The sequence below is a fragment of the Grus americana genome, chromosome 3 (genome assembly GCF_028858705.1).
Source record: "Grus americana isolate bGruAme1 chromosome 3, bGruAme1.mat, whole genome shotgun sequence".
Lineage (NCBI taxonomy): Eukaryota > Metazoa > Chordata > Aves > Gruiformes > Gruidae > Grus > Grus americana.
The window spans coordinates 75,895,268-75,915,334 of record NC_072854.1 but is presented as its reverse complement, the minus strand read 5'-3'; the positions used below and the strand labels follow the sequence as shown (position 1 = coordinate 75,915,334).

The 20,067-nt window shown below is 35.9% G+C and overlaps 1 protein-coding gene across 3 annotated transcripts in view; it reads right to left on the bottom strand.

Moving 5' to 3' along the window:
- The window catches only part of PACRG (parkin coregulated), a 260,040-nt gene that overhangs the window by 191,000 nt on the left and 48,973 nt on the right, over nucleotides 1-20,067 (bottom strand). For all 3 annotated transcript variants that reach the window (XM_054822698.1, XM_054822696.1, XM_054822697.1), the window contains exon 3: nucleotides 1,972-2,106. In XM_054822698.1, coding sequence (XP_054678673.1) covers nucleotides 1,972-2,106 — 135 coding nt within the window. The remainder of the gene's footprint in view (nucleotides 1-1,971; nucleotides 2,107-20,067) is intronic.

Genomic DNA, 20,067 nt, shown 5'->3' with positions numbered 1-20,067 from the left:
TTGTGTTAAGAAAAAATACATGCTGGATCTTTGACTAGAGACTCTGCTATTGTGACTGTCTTAAGGTAGTATGTTTTCAACAATTCAAACTGTCAGATACAAGGAGCAAACACTTACTCTAGACATTCAGCTGTGGTCAGAAGGCTTGTAGATAGCAAGTTAGCAAGATGTCATAGAATCAAAGGGTCATAGAATATCTCAAGTTGGAAGGGACCCAAAAGGATCATCAAGTCCAACTCCCTGCTCCTCACAGGACTACCTAAAACTAAATCATATGACTAAGAGCATTATCCAGACACTCCTTGAACTCTGATGGGCTTGGTGCTGTGGCTACTTCCCTGGGGAGTCTGTTCCAGTGACTGACCACCCTGTCAGTGAAGAACCTTTTCCTAATGTGCCATCTGAACTTGTCTTGACAGATTCATTCCATTTCCTTGTGTCCTAAGTCAACTAAGCAGTCACTAGCATCATCTAGTGGAATGCTAGTCCTTACAGTGGAGGTATATGCATCCGATAGCAATTAAAATGAGGTAAATTGCCTGTACCTCTCAGTCTGATTTTCAGAAATTAGAAGTTATAATGCCTCAAGATAAATACTAAATTCTGCAGATTTTTGCAGTTCCTTGCAAATCACCTTTGGGTCTTACCTAGTGCAGACTTATGCTGTAAGCCTGTGAGTTTTAGTCCAGAAAGGGCATTTCTAGGGTCCCCTAAAGACCAGTTGCAGTGGAATCTCATTCTGATCATGGGCGAAGTGTTGTTGGATAGAGATTCCCTTTGCTGCAAGAACTACTAATTGTTTCTTGTGCTGATTCAACACTGCTATGGACAACAAAATAGTAGCACAAATCTCTCTTCTATACTTCAATAAGCAAAACCCCTACCTTAAAATCTAATTACTAACAAATTACATAGTCCCACTTACCATGCTGCAGGTCTAATCCTGCTGGCTTCATTAGGAGTAGAATCAGCTATAAGATTGCAAAATCCCTCCTTTTTGTGTTGAATTAACATAGCTATACCTTTAAAATTGGTGTCGTGTTCTTGACACGAACAATTTAAAACATTCTACAAATCTGACATATTTTGCTCATGCATATCATGTTCATTTTCTGTAACTATCACTGCTTCCAGCAAAATCTTATTCTAGTCCAATAAAGAACACAAAAACAATAAAGTAATTCGTGATAACCAAAATAATTAAATAGTAGGAGCAGGTTAAAGATCAGCATTCATTTTTCAAATTAAATTTAAAAGTCTGCGGTAGTTACTTAGAAGATTGGCAAGTTTTACAAATAACATCACCAAGCCTTTTAGAGAGAAACACAGCCGCATTAGAATGGAGTCATTAGGCAATACATTTATTTTGAAGCCAATTAACCTTTTGTCAGAGAAATGTCGGAGCTGTAATGGTTTCAGCAGTGGAGGTCAGCCTCTAACAGGGGCACGTATGACAGCGATTACGCTGTCTGACATATGCTGTAGACTGAGAGTACAGCTGTGGAATGAGAATCTGCCTTCGTTTGTATTCTGCTCTGCATTTTCAGGGAGCAGGCAATCTTGACCTATCCATTTAGGTAATTAAAGCTTCTATTTGGAAGTGTCCTGCAGGAAGGTGAAATTTGGGGGAGATAAATGGCTGCTGCTCACTGTATCCAGCCACTTCCATCATTTGATGGACTGCCTGAAACAGGCTGCATTGCCAGGTCCTCATAAAAATAGAGATGAATTGGGCAGGAGACAATTCTCTAAGGCAAAGCAACTCTGTCATCTTCCTTTTTGCAGCATATAATTTAATTGTTAGCCAAGGTAGACAGCTGACTCAGGGGCCTTTCTCTAATGGCTTCCCCACCATTTTCCATTTGCTAAGAAATTATTTCAGTTTATGTACTTATAAGCCAACTTTGTTTGACAATGAGAGATGTCACTTCAATAAGCTCAGCTGGCTGTCACAGCTGTGCCATGACTTACCTTCCAGGCGATTTTGTTTCCTTTAGTATCATGCTCAAGGGCAATTGGGAAGTCTCCTCGCTCATAAAATTTGCGAAATGCTGTGGGCTTTGTTGGTCTTTCTTTAAATGCTCCCGCAAGTGGGGGTCCTCTTACCTTAAAAAACAAAACAAAACATAGTTCAGTGGTAATATACTTTTAGAAAAAGCCTACTTTATATGGCTCAATATAGAAACAGATAAGAAAGAATAATATTGATTTCCCAAATTATAGTTTGCTTTCTTCTTTACATGTTATACTTCACTTCTTTGAAAGTACACTTTAGTAATGATCTTTAGGTTTTGTTAATTGCTTTTTTATTTTGTTACTATTTTCAGATTGTCCCACAAAAACTGTTTATATTTCAAAGTAGTTATTCCCATTACTGCAGCATTTTTAAGCAAGAATAAAACACCAGGAACATATTCACATTATGTAGTAGAAGTTCTAGGAAAATTAACTATTTGTCCTTGCAAAATATTTTTCTATTTGTTTCTTTATAGAATTCATTGGACTTGGTTTCCATCTAATATAACCATCCTTAGTTTCCATCGCCCTTCTCTGGCCATTACTTAATCTCCTTCATTATATCCCTTCCTCAAATGCTATGGAGCTGGCTTCATTTGATTTCCAGCTCTTCAGTATTGATGGCTGAAGCACTGGAAGAAATGAAGGAAAGCCTTCTCTCAGACCTCTCCTCTCTACCTGTGTTGCCTTGGTGGAAGAAATTTGATTCAGCTTGGCTTTGTTCCTTATCTGAGTTATTGCTGGTCAACATATTGGGTAGCCTGAGTGCCTGAATGACAGTCCAATTCCAAAATGCTCACATTGAAACTTTTTTCTCAGCCAAACATAGCAGTAACAGCAACTAACAATTGGCACTAAGATAATAGAATTTCAAGTACTTATAAGAAATCTATTGTTTAAGCTAATTAACCAAGCTAATCTCAAATGCTAAAAGTGACTAAGAGAGCTAAACTAATCTCAAATGTCCTTGACAACTGATTCTTCCCTGAGAAACTCTTGCCTCTTTTTTGTTTGTTTGTTTTTATACCCATAAATCTGGTATAAGAACTTCCTACAATTCTCTGTGTATCTCTTTTTTCAAAAATGCCTTTATGACTTGGTACCTTTTATAACATGGAAAATGTCATTTTCAAAAAAGAGGAGAGCTTCAAGGATCACAAATCATGCCCAGTTTTTTGTATTGTTCTACTTGTCTTTAAGTCTTCAGTGACCCTTACATTAGTTTCCAGCAGTACACACATTCAGCTTTCCAGTGAACAGAATGCAAACATGTAACATCCTTTGCTTCATTTGTGCTACTCTGTAATTTAACTCTGCTAACTACAGATTTAAATACAACTTGGCCCTTTTTTCCTCCTAAGTATTTTGACATCATTTTGCATCAACTGAGGTAGAGGGGTCCACTAGTGATATGCCGACACTGTGCTTTACTACAAATTGCTTAAACTAGGGCTATTAAACTGTGACCTATTGTTGCGTATTGCTGTCACAGATAGATCAAGTCTAGTGAAAACAGATTTGATATGCATAGTTGTAACTTTGCTTAGTAAACACATCTGCAGCAGTTGAGAAGAAAAACTCCAAGAAAAACATTTCTAACCAATGTAAATAAATCTACATTTATTGTTCTGCAGAGGAACAATTTGTTCTGTGCCACTAGTATAAGTAGTTTCACTTGTCTTTAACTTTTTGTTTTGTTTTATTTCAGGCAAGTCTATGAGTCAGTGCTCATTTGAGGCCACTAGAAAAGCATCTATGCTCTCTTTGCATATTTTTCACACATAAGACCTTCACACGTCCTTTAAAAATTATTTTCTGTAAAATATTAGGAGTCATTGTTCTATTAAATTTTAACTTAAATTATTGATAAAGAATATGTTGTCTTGATTACATGAAACACAAACTTAATTATTTCTTGGAGACTATCATCATGCAATCCCAAACTGCATCTTATCTGAAATCAAACATTTTCTTCTTCCCAATGCATGATCGTAAATTTGCTATGAACTTTTACAAGTTTTCTAGAAAATATGTTTGTGTTAATTCAACTTCTTCCTATTCTTTATTCAGGAACAAAGAAACCAGAAGGACTAAAAGAATCTTGGTTATCAAATCCCTTCCTCTATTATTTCTCTAATATTTCTCTATTATATATACAAAGTCTTTCAAAAGTTCATTACAAATTTGTTTATTTGTCCCCTGCCTGTTGAAAGGCTGTTGTGCATTATCCTTACTTCAGTGGTTAGAAACCACACCTTACATAGCATGCCTACTCTGATCTGCCACTTCAAAAAAAGATATGGTAGAATTAGAAAAGGTTCAGAGGAGGATAATGACTGAGGGTGTGGAATGGCTTTCACAAGAAAAGAATAAACTGGGAAAATGATGACAGGAATAAAGACCTATAAAATCATGACTTCATGGAGAGGATGAATAAGGACAGATTTTCCACTATCTCCTTCAGTAAAAGTACAGGGCATCAAAAAAATCTAGTAAGTGACAAGATTGGAACAAACAAAAGTAGTTATGTATTCATGCAGCAAGAAGTGGATTTATAGAACTCCTTGGCAAAAGTCAGTGTCGGGAATCCTAAAAGTTTCTGTGCATTCAAACTGTGACTGGAGAAATCGATGAAAGAGAAATCCATTCAGGTTTACTAAATCCACATTATCAGTGATCAGAAACACAATGAGTATTATCCTTTTTTACATGATACAGTCTGTGTGGTAGATGTCCCAGCACTACATTTAGTCTCTTATAGCCACATCACACCGGCATCCCATAGTTATCCTTTGGTTAACTGCCACAGCAACTATCTTTTCCAGTTGATGAGCTCTATGTTAATAACAGACTTTCTTGTCATTAGTTTTAAATGCATTATCTTGTACTTTGTACTATTATATTTAATTCAATTTCTATTACACCAGTTCTCAAGGGCTTCCACTTCCATCTGTGTGACATCATGATCTTCATCTGTTTTAATAACAACTCCAAATATTATCTCAACTATAAATTTCATTATATAATCTTTTTCTTCTTTGGTCAAGGTCACTAATGAAAATATTAAATAAGGTTAGACCTATAACCAGTTCTTAAGAAGTGTCATTAATCACTTTCATCTATTATCATATATCTGATTTCAACATTATGTGTCATTATTGTTTCCATTTCAATATGGAGTTTCTTACCTATCTTACCCATCTCATAATTCTTGTACTGTATAACTAGCAAAGTACTGTGTATAGCTAGAGAAGTACCTTGACAATAGTCTAGAGAGAGAGCTGTTGTTTTTCTCTTTGCCTTTAAGATGTTTTTCGGGGCAGTTTGGTCTGTTATAGGCATAGAGATCTTTTAATTACCAGGAATAGCAACTGACTCCAAAGCAATGACATGATCTAGACAGGAATGAGCCTAAGAACTGTCTAGAACAAAGAAATATCACCCATGAGGAAGAGAGTGGAACTGTCCCTGCATTGAAGAAAAGGTACCTTGCATGATTGAATAGTACTGTTGCTCTACTCTAAGTTTATTACATGGAGGCAACTTGTTCTTTTTGTTTGCATCTGATAAAAGTAGATTACGAGACATTCACTAGAGTGGCTGCATTGAGCTAATACTGTTTACCTTTTGCAAATAGTTTCCTTTCCTTCCTATCTTTATTACTAGGGAGACCATTGCTATCATATTTGGTATTCTGAACACTGTTCTCTTATGCAAACCTCTCTTTGGGTCACTCTAGCCATGCATCTTCAACAGTCTCCCTGAGGTAAAGTATATGTGTATAATTTACTTTTTCACTTTTTATAATTCCTCATCTATTTTGTTTTATGTATTTATTTTCCTATACTTACATTTTTAAGTAGCACTTTTTGAGACTAGACTTCTTTTTGTTTTCTATTTGCAGACTATTACAATGCAGGAATGCCAGTCACGGATTCAGATTAATTACTATAAAAAAGTAATAAAAGAGCAACAATTTAATTCTGGAACCAAGTATCCACAGCGAGAAGCTGTCTCAAAATCTTTAGGCGAGTTATGTTCTCCAGGAAACAAAGTCAACTTTATCTCATTTTTGCTTTTCATACTGAAGGTATATTTCTCACAACAGAAAACTGTTGAACAGTCTTTCCTAACAGCTGAATGACCATTCTTAATAGCTCTTTTCCTCATGCAGATTTAGCATTTCTCCATGTACAAGTCATTAGGACCTTCCTAGCTGCAATGTCACAGTTTCTGAACACACATCTAGTCCATAACTTCAGGGAAAAAATCGTAGAAATCAGAGGGATAATACCCACTGATCCTGGTGACAGTTGAAATACTCTGATTTACCAAGCTGTTTACATAAACTATATTTTTCAAAATCTTACAGAAATGTTATGGCTTGAACTTTTAGGGTAAGACTAATATGCTTCTACTGGCTCATGGGCAGCTGGTCACAAAGGGAGTTCCTAGAGGTTGGTATTGGGTTTGATACTGTTCAACATCTTTATAAAGGATGTGGATGACAGAACTGAATGCTTGCTTACCAAGTTTGTGGATGATACCAAACTGGGAGGAGAGGCACAATACGCTAGAAGGAACAGCCACCATGCAGAGAAGCCTTCACAAACTAGAAGACAGGGCCAACAAGGATTGCATAAATTTCATGTGTTGCACATGAGATAGGATAATCCCAAGCGGCAGTACAAGCAGAGTGGGATCTGACTAGTTGGGGTGTAGCTTTGCTGAAAAGGACCTGGGGATTCTTGCGGACAGCACTGAACTTGAGCGAGCAGTGCCTTTGTAGCAATCTAACATTTCTAATATCTAATCTAAATCTACCCTCCTTCAGCTTAAAGCCATCGCCCCTTGTCCTATCACTCCATGCCCTTGTAAACTGTCCCTCGCCAGATTTCTTGTAGGCCCCCTTTAGGTACTGGAAGACTGTAATCAGGTCTCCCTCGAGCCTGCTCTTCTCCAGGCTGAACAACCCCAGCTGTCTCAGCCTGTCTTCCCAGGAGAGGTGCTCCAACCCTCTGGATCATCTTCATGGCCCTCCTCTGGACTCGCTCCAAAAGCTCTATGTCCTTCTTATGTTTGGGGCCTCCAGAGCTGGACACAGTACTCCAGGTGGGGTCTCACAAGAGCGGAGTAGAGTGGCAGAATCACCTCCCTCGACCTGCTGGTCACACTCCTTTTGATACAGCCAGGATACAGTTGGCCTTCTGGGATGCAAGCATGTCATTTTGAGCTTTTCATCAACCAACACCCCCAAGTCCTTCTCCTCAGGGCTGCTCTCAATCCATTCTCCCTCCAGCCTGTAGTGCTTGGGATTGCCCCGGCCTATGTGCAGGACCTTTCACTTGGCTTTGTTGAACTTCATGAGGTTCACACGGGCCCACCTCTCAAGCCTGTGAATGTCCCTCTGGATGGCATTCCTTCCCTCCAGATGGCATTCCTTCCAGCGTGTCAACTGCACCATGCAGTTTGGTGTCATCGACAAACTTGATGAGTTCATGACAAAAACTGAAAAAAGGGCCAGTGTCTAGCAGAGGACCATGAATATCAGAGAACTGGTGGAATCTACTTGAAAATATTCAAGACTTGGCTTGGCAGCAACCTGAAAAAACAAATCTAAGAGCCAGCTTTCAACAGAAGGGTGGACCAGATGATCTCCAGAGGTCCCTCTCAGCTGAGGCTTCTCTGTGATTTGTGATGTGTTGCTAAGTAAAATATACAAAAAGAGAGCACACAATGCTTTTCCTTGTGATAATAAGATCTGTCTTACATTTTATATTATAATTACTGACTAAAAAGGTCATTCTGAAAGTACTCAGTTTATTGGAAAAACAGTAACAAATATTATCTTCTTTAATCTAACAAAAATATTTCATTGCAACATAGCTAGAAATATTAAGATTAGAGTTCCATTTAATTAAAGGCTAATATTAATGATCACAAAGTATACGAAGCAATAAACAGCTTCTGAGGTTCGTTAAATGCCAAAGAGAAGTTGAAGAGTTTGATGATTGCAAAACTAATTTATTGTAATTCTGTGTCATTGAACTATGTGAAAAGACAAAAGAAACAAGCCATTAAGTTAAAAAAAAAAAAAAAGGAGAAAGACCATATTTCTTTCATTGACTTGTGGGTATTTAGAACCATTGTATCAGGTTGCATTCTGAAGACTCTTCAGTGATGACACATTAGGAAATTGACTAAGAAAAATTATTTGAAGCTAGATTTAAACAGCAATTAATTATTTGAAGACTGAATTTTCCAGATTTCCTGAGTGTCAAATTGTATGCATACTCAGGGACCTAAACACATACCTGCATAGGACAACTGGTGATTTTTGTGAAAACTAACACTAGTTTCATGACCAGTTTAAGCCAGACAAAAATTGACACTGACATGGAGATAAGTGGTCTTTCCCACATCGTGCACTTGGATGCTACCACAATGTAGTGCCCTCCATCAATGACAGAAGTTTTCATGTAGGTATTCAGAGGATCAGATCAGGAACAAAGGGATGTTTTGTTTTGTTTTTTGGTGGTGGTGTTTGGGGGTTTTTCTGTTAGTTTCGTTTGTGAAGTATTTGATCCTTAAGGTGGTTTACTGAGATGAGTAAACACTTAAGCTGGCACAAGGGAGGGAGCAGCATGGAGTGGGGCAGGAAAAAATAGATGACTGATTCTTTGAGGAGCAGTGCTGAATTTATATTGAACATCAAGAATTAATTGAACATGCAGTTTCTGATCTGCCTATGCAGACATAGGTTGTTCTATTTGAATCAGAAGTCAGTAATTGTTCAAGTGCTGTGTGGAAAATAAAGATGAAAGATGAGATCACATATTAAGTTGTAGCGAATAAAGGTGTTAAGAGACCAATGTTTTTACTTCCTATAAGTAGAATAGACTGAGATTCTACTGTTGTTCTATAATGATTCATATATTAAGAAAAAAAAATGAGTGACGCTGTAATCAAATTTAATGATTAAAGACATATCTTTATTTGATTAACCCAGACTTAGATGACAACTGGGAAAAATGAAAAAACTTCCAGTTTTTTGTCTGCCAAGATCCTTACAGGAAAATTGGAAATTAACTAGATCCGTTTGTGTTTTTCCCTCACAAAAATATTTCATTGAATTTATTTTTGAAGCTATAGGGATCAAAAGTTATATGATCGATCAACTGTCTGACCTAAAAAATGCAGTCTTCCTTGAAAATATAATACCACATTATCATTTTGAAGAGTGAAATTTTCAGAAATAAAATCATAAATCTCCTTTCTATTCAAATTGAAAAAATGTATAAAATTGCACTGTATCCACAGAATGGAGTCTACAAATGCATGCTACTGTCTCAGGGCAAATGTAAAGGTGATCACATCAAGGAAATGTTTGTGTAACCACTGACAGGGTCTTTGTCTCATCCTCTTCTTGTACTGGTGTTAAACTAACACTCTACTTGGCTAATGCAGCATAGTCCAAATGGCAATTCACTGATTTCCACACAAGAAAGATCACCATTCATTTCCTTGTGTACTGGAGCCAGAAGCTGCTGTCACATCCTAATATAAACCTCAAGTAAAATGCAAGACATATTAAATCAGTCAAATAAATTACACCATGCAATGAAGAAATACTCAAGATAGCAGGAATAAAGGCCACATAATATATTTAGCACTACGCAGTACCATGTTGATATACAAAGCTTTACTAGAAACATCAAGCGTAAGGTCCTCATTAATATAGCGTGATAGAGTTCTCAACATGGCTGACCAGGCATCGGCACAACACTGCCTAGTTACAACTCATGCCCAGAAAGCAAGCCTAGGTTAAAAAGCCATGATCCCCAGTTTGTGGTTCTGGAGTTAGCATGCACATAGATACCTTCTGTGTTGCTATACTTGTAACACAGACGAGCCCATCATCCAGACAAGCCCAGCAATCACATATGAGAAAACATCAAGATTTTGGCAGTTACCTACCAACACAACAAAACAATAGCATGGTAATAGTATTTGGTGACATATCCACACATTTTCTAGTAAATCTAAGTAGTAGTGGTAGCAAAGATTTGGAAACACAAATCTTAGCAAGTGTTAACAATCAGAATCTGCACTGGGCATCCCCAAGAGTGTCTACTCTAACTGACAATAAGCAATAAAGGCTATACTGCTCTGTCTTCATTTACTGATCCTAATTTGATTAAACTAACATAGGTGGTTAATACAGTCTACAATCATGTTTTGATTTTGCTATGCAGGCATACCAAAAATTGAATGAGAAATGTCAAATTACAGGAGAGGCACAGTAAGATGTCCCAATAGGTACTCTTGAGTTCCATATTAATTCCTTTTATTTAATATCAGTATCACAAGTATTCTATATCAAAAGAACACGATCCATCAACATGTATCAGACAAAAGCTTTTTATATCCAGAAAGAAACAGGGAGATCTTTCTTCACATGTAACACTCTTGATATGCTTTAAATAGTGCCACATCTAATGCTTAAAAGCTGCTTCTGGGGCTACTGCACAAATCTGGACAACAGATCAAAGCCCATCTCATAGCTTCAAAAGTCAAAATAAGAGAAATCAATTTTAAGACCCCAAAATGAAACTACCGATAGAAGGTCAGCAAATATTATAAATGCTTCTAAAGCACCAGAACTTGAAAGAAAAATCAGACATGTGATTTTGTACAAAGATATTGTATCTCATTATTGCCTTGAGACACTACTGAAAGTAAGTCGTAAGCTGCATACAGAATTATTCTATTTCATCACCTCAGAAATGTTATTTTTGATTGGGAAAAAGATAAGCTGTTTCGATAAGCCAGATGTGCCTGTGTTACAAACTGCTCTACAGCACTTTGTTCTCAGAAGGTCCTCCATCTCTTATTCTCTGCTGGAGTGTAGTGTAACTATTTCATATCATTTAGATTTCTCTCCTGATGCTTGCCAAGCAATTTCCTTTAATGCAAAGGGAGAAGAGTGACGACTGCTAATATATTTTTCTCCTTCTTTCAGTCTACAGATGAACACAGTCTTTTTTTTTTTCTTACTTTATTAGTTTCACAAGGCTTTCTGGTGCATCAATTCCACTAAATCTGGGAGCCTCCTAAATTTTCCCTGACTGTGGAAATTCTTCCATCTGCAGTCTAATGTTTAGAAAAATATAAATTCACTGCAAGTACATTTGCATTCATGTTTCAGCTGGCATCGCAAGTGTGCTTCTGAAGTGGCACCCAGTTACAGTTCACATCATGAAACAGTTTATAAGTGAATGAACTGGAGTCCTTTCAGACAACAGTCAGTTTGAATGAAGAAAATCCCTGAAATGTATAAAACATCATATCCTCAGCATCAGCTTTTTTCCTTTGGTGATCCTCTCCTATCGGCCTGCACTGCTCCCTCATGTAGAAGTAACCACAACATTCTTTATGGCTGCATGTGTATTTTTGGATACCAAATCAATGTGTTGTAGTTTTATATTCTGCAAGTTATAAAAATGTTGTTGGCTAGCAAACAAAATGAAATGTGGCTTTTATTTTTAAAAAATCATATATATAATTCACTTACAATGTTTCTGATTTCTGTAATCTTTAGTTCTTTATAATGCTCCTATACATTATCATGGCATATCTGTGTGTATTTCAAAGTACAGGACAGTTGGTAAAACTGTAAAATATTAGGAGAGTTATTCTCAGCCTATTTTGCACTTCCATCACACACATGTGTATGAAGGTCCATGCTGGAATATACCTAACATCCTAACTTATTATTGTGACCCTGGCAGAGGATATCTAGGGAAGAGAATAAAAGCAAGGCCATAATATAGTGATCCTGCTTTTTGTTATTCTAAATTGCCAAAGTCCTGCCCTCCCTTCCAGTTCGATCTATACTATCTCTTCTTCTTTTACACTAATTTTGGTGCTTGTTCCTGCACTGAGCCATTTCAATGCTCTAATCTACCAGGAAACTATTCACATTATTTTGTTAAAATAGTTTTTTTGCTGGAGAATGTACTGAAATGGTTCAACAGAGTTGGAATGCCACCACAGTTGCTGAAACTGAAGGGGAGGAAATGGCATGCCCATGGTAACTAGAATTCAATTAACTTAAACTGCCATAGAACCAAATCTGATAGGAGGTTAATTTTTTTCCCCTGGCAGTTATTCCACACCTAGGAGGTGGTAAATAAGTTTCATTATATGTTTTGTTAGGTATGTTTTCTAATGCTTATGTCTTGTGTAGGTCTAATGTCTTCCATTGGAAAGCTTAATTCCAAAGGCATAATAAAAAATTCCTTCAAATTATTTAAACATTATTTTCTGAGGGTGAAAAATAAATATTAGTTAGTGAGAATAATAGGTAGGTGAGATGACAATATGGACCCTATGACAGCAACTTTCAGAATATATTGAAATAACACTAACTCCTATTAGAACTGTGCAAATAAATTTTGCTCCAACTGGGAACAGTGTCTAAAAGTATAGGTTTTTCACAAAAGAGAACAGGGCCCCATTGGATCAGTCAGCTTTTGAATCAGTGGCTTATTAGTCCTAAGACAATCCAGGTGAATCACTTATCTGAAGATATTGACCCTGAAAGGCTGGATTGAACTGTGAGCTAGCAAGAAACATGCTTGGGTCATGACAGAACATTGTTTAAAGGATTAGACACTGGACCAGGAAGATAAAATTACTGCATTCTAATTCTGATCATGACAGACTCCATCCATGGTTTTGGTGACACAACATTTTGGCTCTGATTTCCCATTTTAGAACTGGATTAGAATTACTTCCCAACCTTATAAAAATCCAGAAAGTCAAATGGAGTTGTGATGAGTCAGATATCACCTTTCATAAAGTCATGCTTCAGCTCTCTATAGAATGCCCCTGGAAACTACCCATAGCTAGAGGCTTCAGCCAGAGAGCACAGTAGTTAGTACAGGGCCCTCATCACACTCCCATAATAAAAAAAAAAAAAAAAAAAAAAGACTGCATCTGAAGAGATGGAATAGGAACACTAAAAACAAAAGCTAAAGAGGAAAGGAGAGGAACGCTGGATTCCTCATTAACCCCATTACCTATCCTCATTTGCCCCATCTTGAATAAACAATACAATTCTATGTCCAGACCTCATATCTCCTACAGTCCCGTATATGATTCCCCACCTACTACATTTTAAGTCTAAAGAATCAAGTGGTAGAACTGAATACTGAACCACTGGGAGAAGCCATTATCTATTAAAAAAAGTTGTAAAATCAGAAGCCCCTAAAATAGATTAAGAAACAGCTTAAAAAGCTACTACATAGTTTATTCATTTTATCAAGTATTTATTTATTAAACACAACAAAAGTAACCTGAGAAAAAGAACAAAAACTTTGTATCTAAACAGCCAAAGCAGTTCCATTTTCTTTCCAACTTCATGTGTGACTTGCTTCCAAACCCCAAAAAAATAAAAATAGAATAATGATGGAACTAAAAGTGGGATTACACTAACAGCTAGATGTAAATCCCCCCCCCCGCCAACTTCACTTCTTTCTAAACATAAAGGAAATTAACTGGGTTTAATTGTCAACTTCTTTTGCATCACTTGATAGAGTAAGTTTACTCACTGTTCAATTTCAGAATTAATGCTGAAATATTTGTAAAGCATTTAGTAGTTGTTCATTTAGGAACTTTTCCGTGTCTGTCTTAAACAGATAGCAAATCTCACTTGTAGGAAATGATTCTGCATGTGCTATAACCAGAAATTCAGATATAATAATATTTCATACACTATTCATAGAAATAGGAAACCTTTTATAAATCCCAATGATTTTGAAAGGAAAAATAAAAGATGTTATTTCAACCAATATAGGAATATGAATAAATCCAACCTCCCCAAAGTCTATTTTATTTCCTTTTCAATTTTTTTAAGGTTCAAGTTCAAGTCATTACATTTCTGTTATAACTTTGAACATTAAGGAGATTGTAGGTCTCAGCTTACTCCCCACGCAGGTGTTAGTGGGCTGCATTAATTAAATCAATTGCCAACATTTCTTCATGACCAAAACTCAGAAGACAGTTTCATACTTTACTTTGTGAGATCTTAAGCCACAGAGGTGAAGGCATGATGAGAGAGTACGTTATATGCATGTTTGCTCTGACTGCAGCAATAAATTGTGAAATCTTGCATTTTTGTAATAAACTTGAAAAAAACAGTATTTATCAATAACAATGAATTTTTAAGATTCCCCCAAACCCAATCTTTACATATGTTACGTTTTTCCCCCTCAAATTACTTTATGAGTAATATACTATGCTGGAAAGAAAACATTTCTGCTTTAACATAATTCAAAAGAACATGACTGACTATAAGCATCTGATGATTTGCACTGAAATCAATATATGCTCATAGCCCCAAGCCACAGTAAAATTAGTATGTGATTATATTTTTCTGATTTTTTATATGAATGAAAACAGCTTCTTATACTATTATGAACATTATTATCAGTAACAGTAGAAATCACTGTCACATGAACTGATGCCACCATCAAAGAGCCTTTCAACACTCAGTCAGCTGTTTGCCACTTGACTACCTGTGCCTTTTGCAAAGTACACCTTATACAAATAATAAACCGACAGTAACAACATAGAGACCAGACAGCGTAGCTGAGGTATCACCACATTTACCTGTAGTTTAACCAGCTTTCAAAAAACGGCATATCAGAAAGCATACGTGAAAAGACTTTTTGTGTATCTGAGTGGGGTTCTTGGTTGACTTAGTGGGCTGTCCTAAGGCTTTTAGGAGAATCTGAAAACCTTAGAAGAATCAGCATTCTTAAAGCTATCCATACGTTCTCTGCATAGGAGGGGTTCTGCCTCTGTTAAAATTTTTCTCCATGTAATAGTTGAGTTATCTTCATGCTTCTTTCCTTATATTTATCCAGTTAATTGAAACCCAGTCTAGCACTTCAATTTATTTATTTCTTTGTTATCCTTGGAAACATACACAGAAACTCTACACACATGAATCCTTCACTTTTATTCGTTTCTTCTAGGCATATACATGCAGCTTGTCAAGATCTGGTTTGGGGTGTAAAGTTTGATCTATGTGAATATTTTTCTACTGATCTAATTGCCTTAGTTCTTTCAGATTCAAATCTATTACAAACGATCATGTGAGATATTACTGGGACAAAATATAGAAAAGTGAAGAGGAGCTCTCACAGAATATATCTTCACAGATACTGACAGTGGCTAGATTGTGATTGTGGAGGGACAGACATTTTTTTGCATAAGTCATTGTTGTGGTTTAACTTGGCAGGCAGCTAAAACAACCCCACAGCCATTCCAAAACACAGCACTATACCAGCTGTGAGTAAGAAAATTTAACTCTAAGTCTGCATGCGAAAATATTAATCTTGACCAGAACATATGAAAAATTTAAACAAACTTTGAACTTTCAACTCTGTGGGCTCCTATTACCATTTCTATTTATTGAATATAGCTGTTTCTGATACTGAAGTTCTTACGCAGCATCTTTAATCCACACAGCATTGTTACTATGGGCTAAATCAATCTGTCCCATATTCAGAGCAGGGAGAATTTTGTGGTCTCTGAGGTCTAGGAGATACAGGGGACACTTTTGCGAACTTGAAAAAATTTCTTAAAATGAAGTTATTATCTTCATACTTTTTAGTTTGGCAATTATATATTGATTTTTGTTAATCTTCAGTGACAAGTTTAAAATCTTTCCCATATCAATTCCCATGCTTTTCTTTAACAATTCCTCCATTTATGTGTGTTGTGACTTAAGAAATGGCTTTAAATCTTTAAATAGATTTAATCACTCTTTGCCTTGAGACCTTTTCTGAAGCGTCCTCTTCGTTCACTGAAATTGCTGAATTTTCTTCAGAAGTATCTAAAGTTAATGAACTGTGAGTTCTGCCATCATTTATTAAAAGATCATTTGGGCAGAAGTTGATATTAACTATTTGGACATCGTGATGTCTCAGGTATGTGGTGAAGTAGAGCTAGATTAACTTTTCTTATTGAATGTCAAAGCCCTTTAAAAAAAAAAATCTTAGTATTGTTTTTGAGATCCATTATTTCTGTCAAAAATTATCAAAAATTTCTTCGAATATTACAAATCTCTCTTTTCAGTAAGCTGATTAGTTTTAGACTGGAGAGTACTGACAGGGGGCTCAGGGCTTTTTTTTTTGCCATTTTGAAAAGAAGTTTGAGACACAGACTCTTTTCAGCATCGTCATCATTCACTAACATATGCTGTCCAACTGTTTCAGTTGTAATTTCCTCAGTTTATTTCCGCATAAGATAATTAGGCCTTAAAACATCACTTCAGCAGCTTGTCAGCCTTCCTGTCCTATTTATGTGCTTATAGATTCATCTAGATATAATTTTTTCATTATTACATACATCTTTTATTCCACTAGACTCGAAGTAACACAGAAGATTGACCTAAGTTGTGCTGTGGTTCATAGGAATCTTCTCGGATATATTTTTTTGCACAGAAAGACACCTTCTATCTAGCAGTCAAAACAGTTTTTACAAATTTTTTGCACTCCAGGAATCCCCATGACAGATGTAGAGCCTTTTTCTTTATCTTCCAGCAAATGTGACCAACTGTGTATTTTATTTTTCTCATCATGATTATTTCCTGTTCTTAGAGTCCTCATCATCTCAGGAGCTGATCTGCTAGGGTGCTGATGGAAGCAGAATCTTAACCTCCTCCAGTTTTGAGCTTAGCAAGAAGTATGAAGATACTCACAGGTGAAAATTAACAGAGTATCTTCAGTATATTTTGTTAGCAAACTAGCCATAACTACCTACACAGGAAATGCATAAAACTTAATGATAATTTTCTTTTCTTGGTGATTTGAGGATTCTCAAAAATGAACAAGGACTTTTTTACTTAGGAGAAACTGAAAGGTATGCATAATGGCATCCACAATGTGCATACCTCTTCCAGAATAAAAGTGGTTCTTTTAGATGTTATGCTGGTTTTCAGTCAAATTATGTCTAATTCATCCCACTTTCTTGCATTTTAACATCCACATTCATGCTCAATTCAGTTTAAACTGACACTTTCAATTTACTGTGTATAGATTCCTTACACAACTAAAGGGCTGGTTCTGGCAGAAAAGGGAGAATGCCCCAGGCATGGAACTACAGGGTATTGAGGTGCTTTTTTCCTAGCATCTTCTGATGTAACTGTACCAATTTTTTTATGCTACATATGCTATTCTGAGCAGGACTGGAATGAAGGTATCTAGTTTCAACAGGGAGTGCCCCAATATAGTTATTTTTATCATCTTCTTCCTTGTATATTTTGTCTACAAGTAGTTCCTACAAACTTCATCAGTTTCAACATCCACAACAAACTCTGGTTCTAGAACCCTTGACAATATTGTTTTAATTGATTAAATAAGGATTAAATCATACACCAAACGCATCTGTTCCAATGCTAAAACTCCATAAAAACCTAAGGTATACATATCACAGATGAGTGTCTTGACCTCCAGGATACCACCATAAAACAATATTTATTGAAAAACTGAAATTTATCAGTGAACTAAAAAAAAAGAGAATAAATTAAGGTGGAACTCTGAAGAAACTGCTCGTCATAGTGTTAATAATAAAACTATTAATTAACCTCCCAAATAGAAAATTGTCTCAAAATTGTACGCAGAAATTGAAATGAAAGGTTACTGGCTCTATATGTTAGTCAAAAGCAGTTGTTCCAAACCCAAATAAATTACCCACACTGAGAGTTGAAAAGTATACATTATAGAAGAGGGTGATAAATAGGTTGATTACTAATGCTGATAATTAGTAATTGGAAACTTTAAGTGAGCATTTTCTATTTATTGAGTCCTAGCTCCTTAATACAGATACCAAGAGATCTGAGTGCATCATAAAATCTAGCACCATAAACAACAAACTGCTACAATTACATTGAATAATGTAATATAAACCCTTTTATTTTGAGTTTCACCAAACTTCTGGGGAAGTAGGCACAGTTTCAGGGAATCACATTCTTTCTACACTTATGACGGGAAGATTGTTTCCACTATAATTACAGAATCTTTATCACCACTTTAAAAGAAAAATAAAGAATAAAAAAGATTTTAAATCTTTTCATGTGTAGTGTATTTTTAGCCTGGTATTTTAAGGAAAGAAACTAATCAGGTTCCTATAAGGCTGTATACTCTGCCTTCTATAACTTTTGAGTACATTGGTCAATTGCAAAAAAATTTCAGAGTTTTAAAGGGATACAATTGGAGTCCTAGAAGATTTGTGAAACCTGTAGCACATTTAAGAAGGCAGACCTTAATTAACATTCCACTGAGGGAGGGGTGATAACATGGATATATCAATTAAGTGTTCTGTTTGACCTGTTGAAAGCTACTCTGCCTGCCTGTACTATCTGTCCAGTTAGCACATGTAGGTCAGAAACAGCAGCAGCATGTACTTCTCTCCCAGACAATAGTTAGCAGGTATAGGAGCATTTGGGAATGGGGGAAGAGACAAAACAGGTAGAATTCATACCCAGGGAAAAGGGTGTGAGAAATGCCCATCATTGGGAAACAAACCTTTGTTACTTTCTTCACTTATAAAATAATTTACTTCTTTACAACATCCTGCTTACTTTTGCCTTTTTAATAATGGGAGGGCCATGACAAATGTACTTATTTTTATCAATGAACTTAAGAATTACCCAAGTTATCACTGTACTGTGTAACTCCACACAGTTTAACATCCACTTTAAGACTGTTGATAAAGTCACTGAATGTCTGTAAAAGCCTGGCTAAAGCACTGTCATACCTTGCATCACAGCTAAAGGTATGAGTTGGATTGATACGAAAAGGAAATAAATAAGTTCTAAATATCTCCTTTCCTCTAAGGACTAGTTTTAATGCTGTAGCTTTGATAAAGATTCAGTTCCCGATCCTATGATGAGATGATGTTTCCTCTCTTTACTGTAATGGTGATCACTCTCACTAAGCTCTATTGTTAAAACCATTAGTATGAGGTTTTTCCTCCCACTTCTCAGGAGGCAGCTATACTTCACTGTACTTTATGATTATTTTAATATTGAAAATTAACACCTTTTAATTGTTTGGTTTTCAGGATGTATCATATCAACACAGGCAAATATTCTCTGTAGAGATGGAAGTTAAATCATAATAAAAGATTCTTGAGTCTATATTAACATTTCTATTCTTTCTTCCACCTTCCTACTGCTTGAGAACTATAATCTCAAGAATATGCAGCACAGGCACATTGAAGAGGACACGAAAGTGTAAATCAGTGGTGACCAAGAATGTAAACATCATGGTACCAAGAGTACAAATGGAAGGCACTGTAATGTAAGGCTTTCATCTGGTAGATCATTAAAATATAAAGCTATTTTCAAAATTTTGATATAGTCACATAAGTTATACAATTTAATTGCTAGAATAGTGCAGGCATTTATATACATTAGCTAATGCTGATTAATCTCTCTGATAAGGTAAAAATAACATCTACCTACTGGTAACTAGTCATTAGGATATGCACATATCCAAATTAAGAGTTACAATATCTTGCAATAACTAATAAAAAACCTAACAAAATTAGAATATTCATGAAATAACATTTACAGAAACACTCTTCACAATCTATAGCATTGACTGAGGATTACATTCATATTGACTTCTATATTCAGGAAGTCCAAGCTTCTACTGTAGCTTAAGAAAAATGAGAATACGCCTTTCTATAAATACTAAAAGTTAAGTAAATGTTTAGAAATATTTTAGAAAAAGTGATTTCTCTTCTCTCCAACCCACACAAAAATAAAAAATAATAAAAGCAACTGAAGCAGCTATTTGTGACGAAACAACAATATATATGTATGCATTAAGTAATGGAAGAAAAATATTTTCTCTTAAAATCAATCACTATGTCCTAGATTGATAGAAAGAAAAATATTAATGTCTGAATGCTCCTTGGTAGTTTGCATCAAATTAGTCAACATCTGGCATTCTCTTCTCTCATGTATAATTT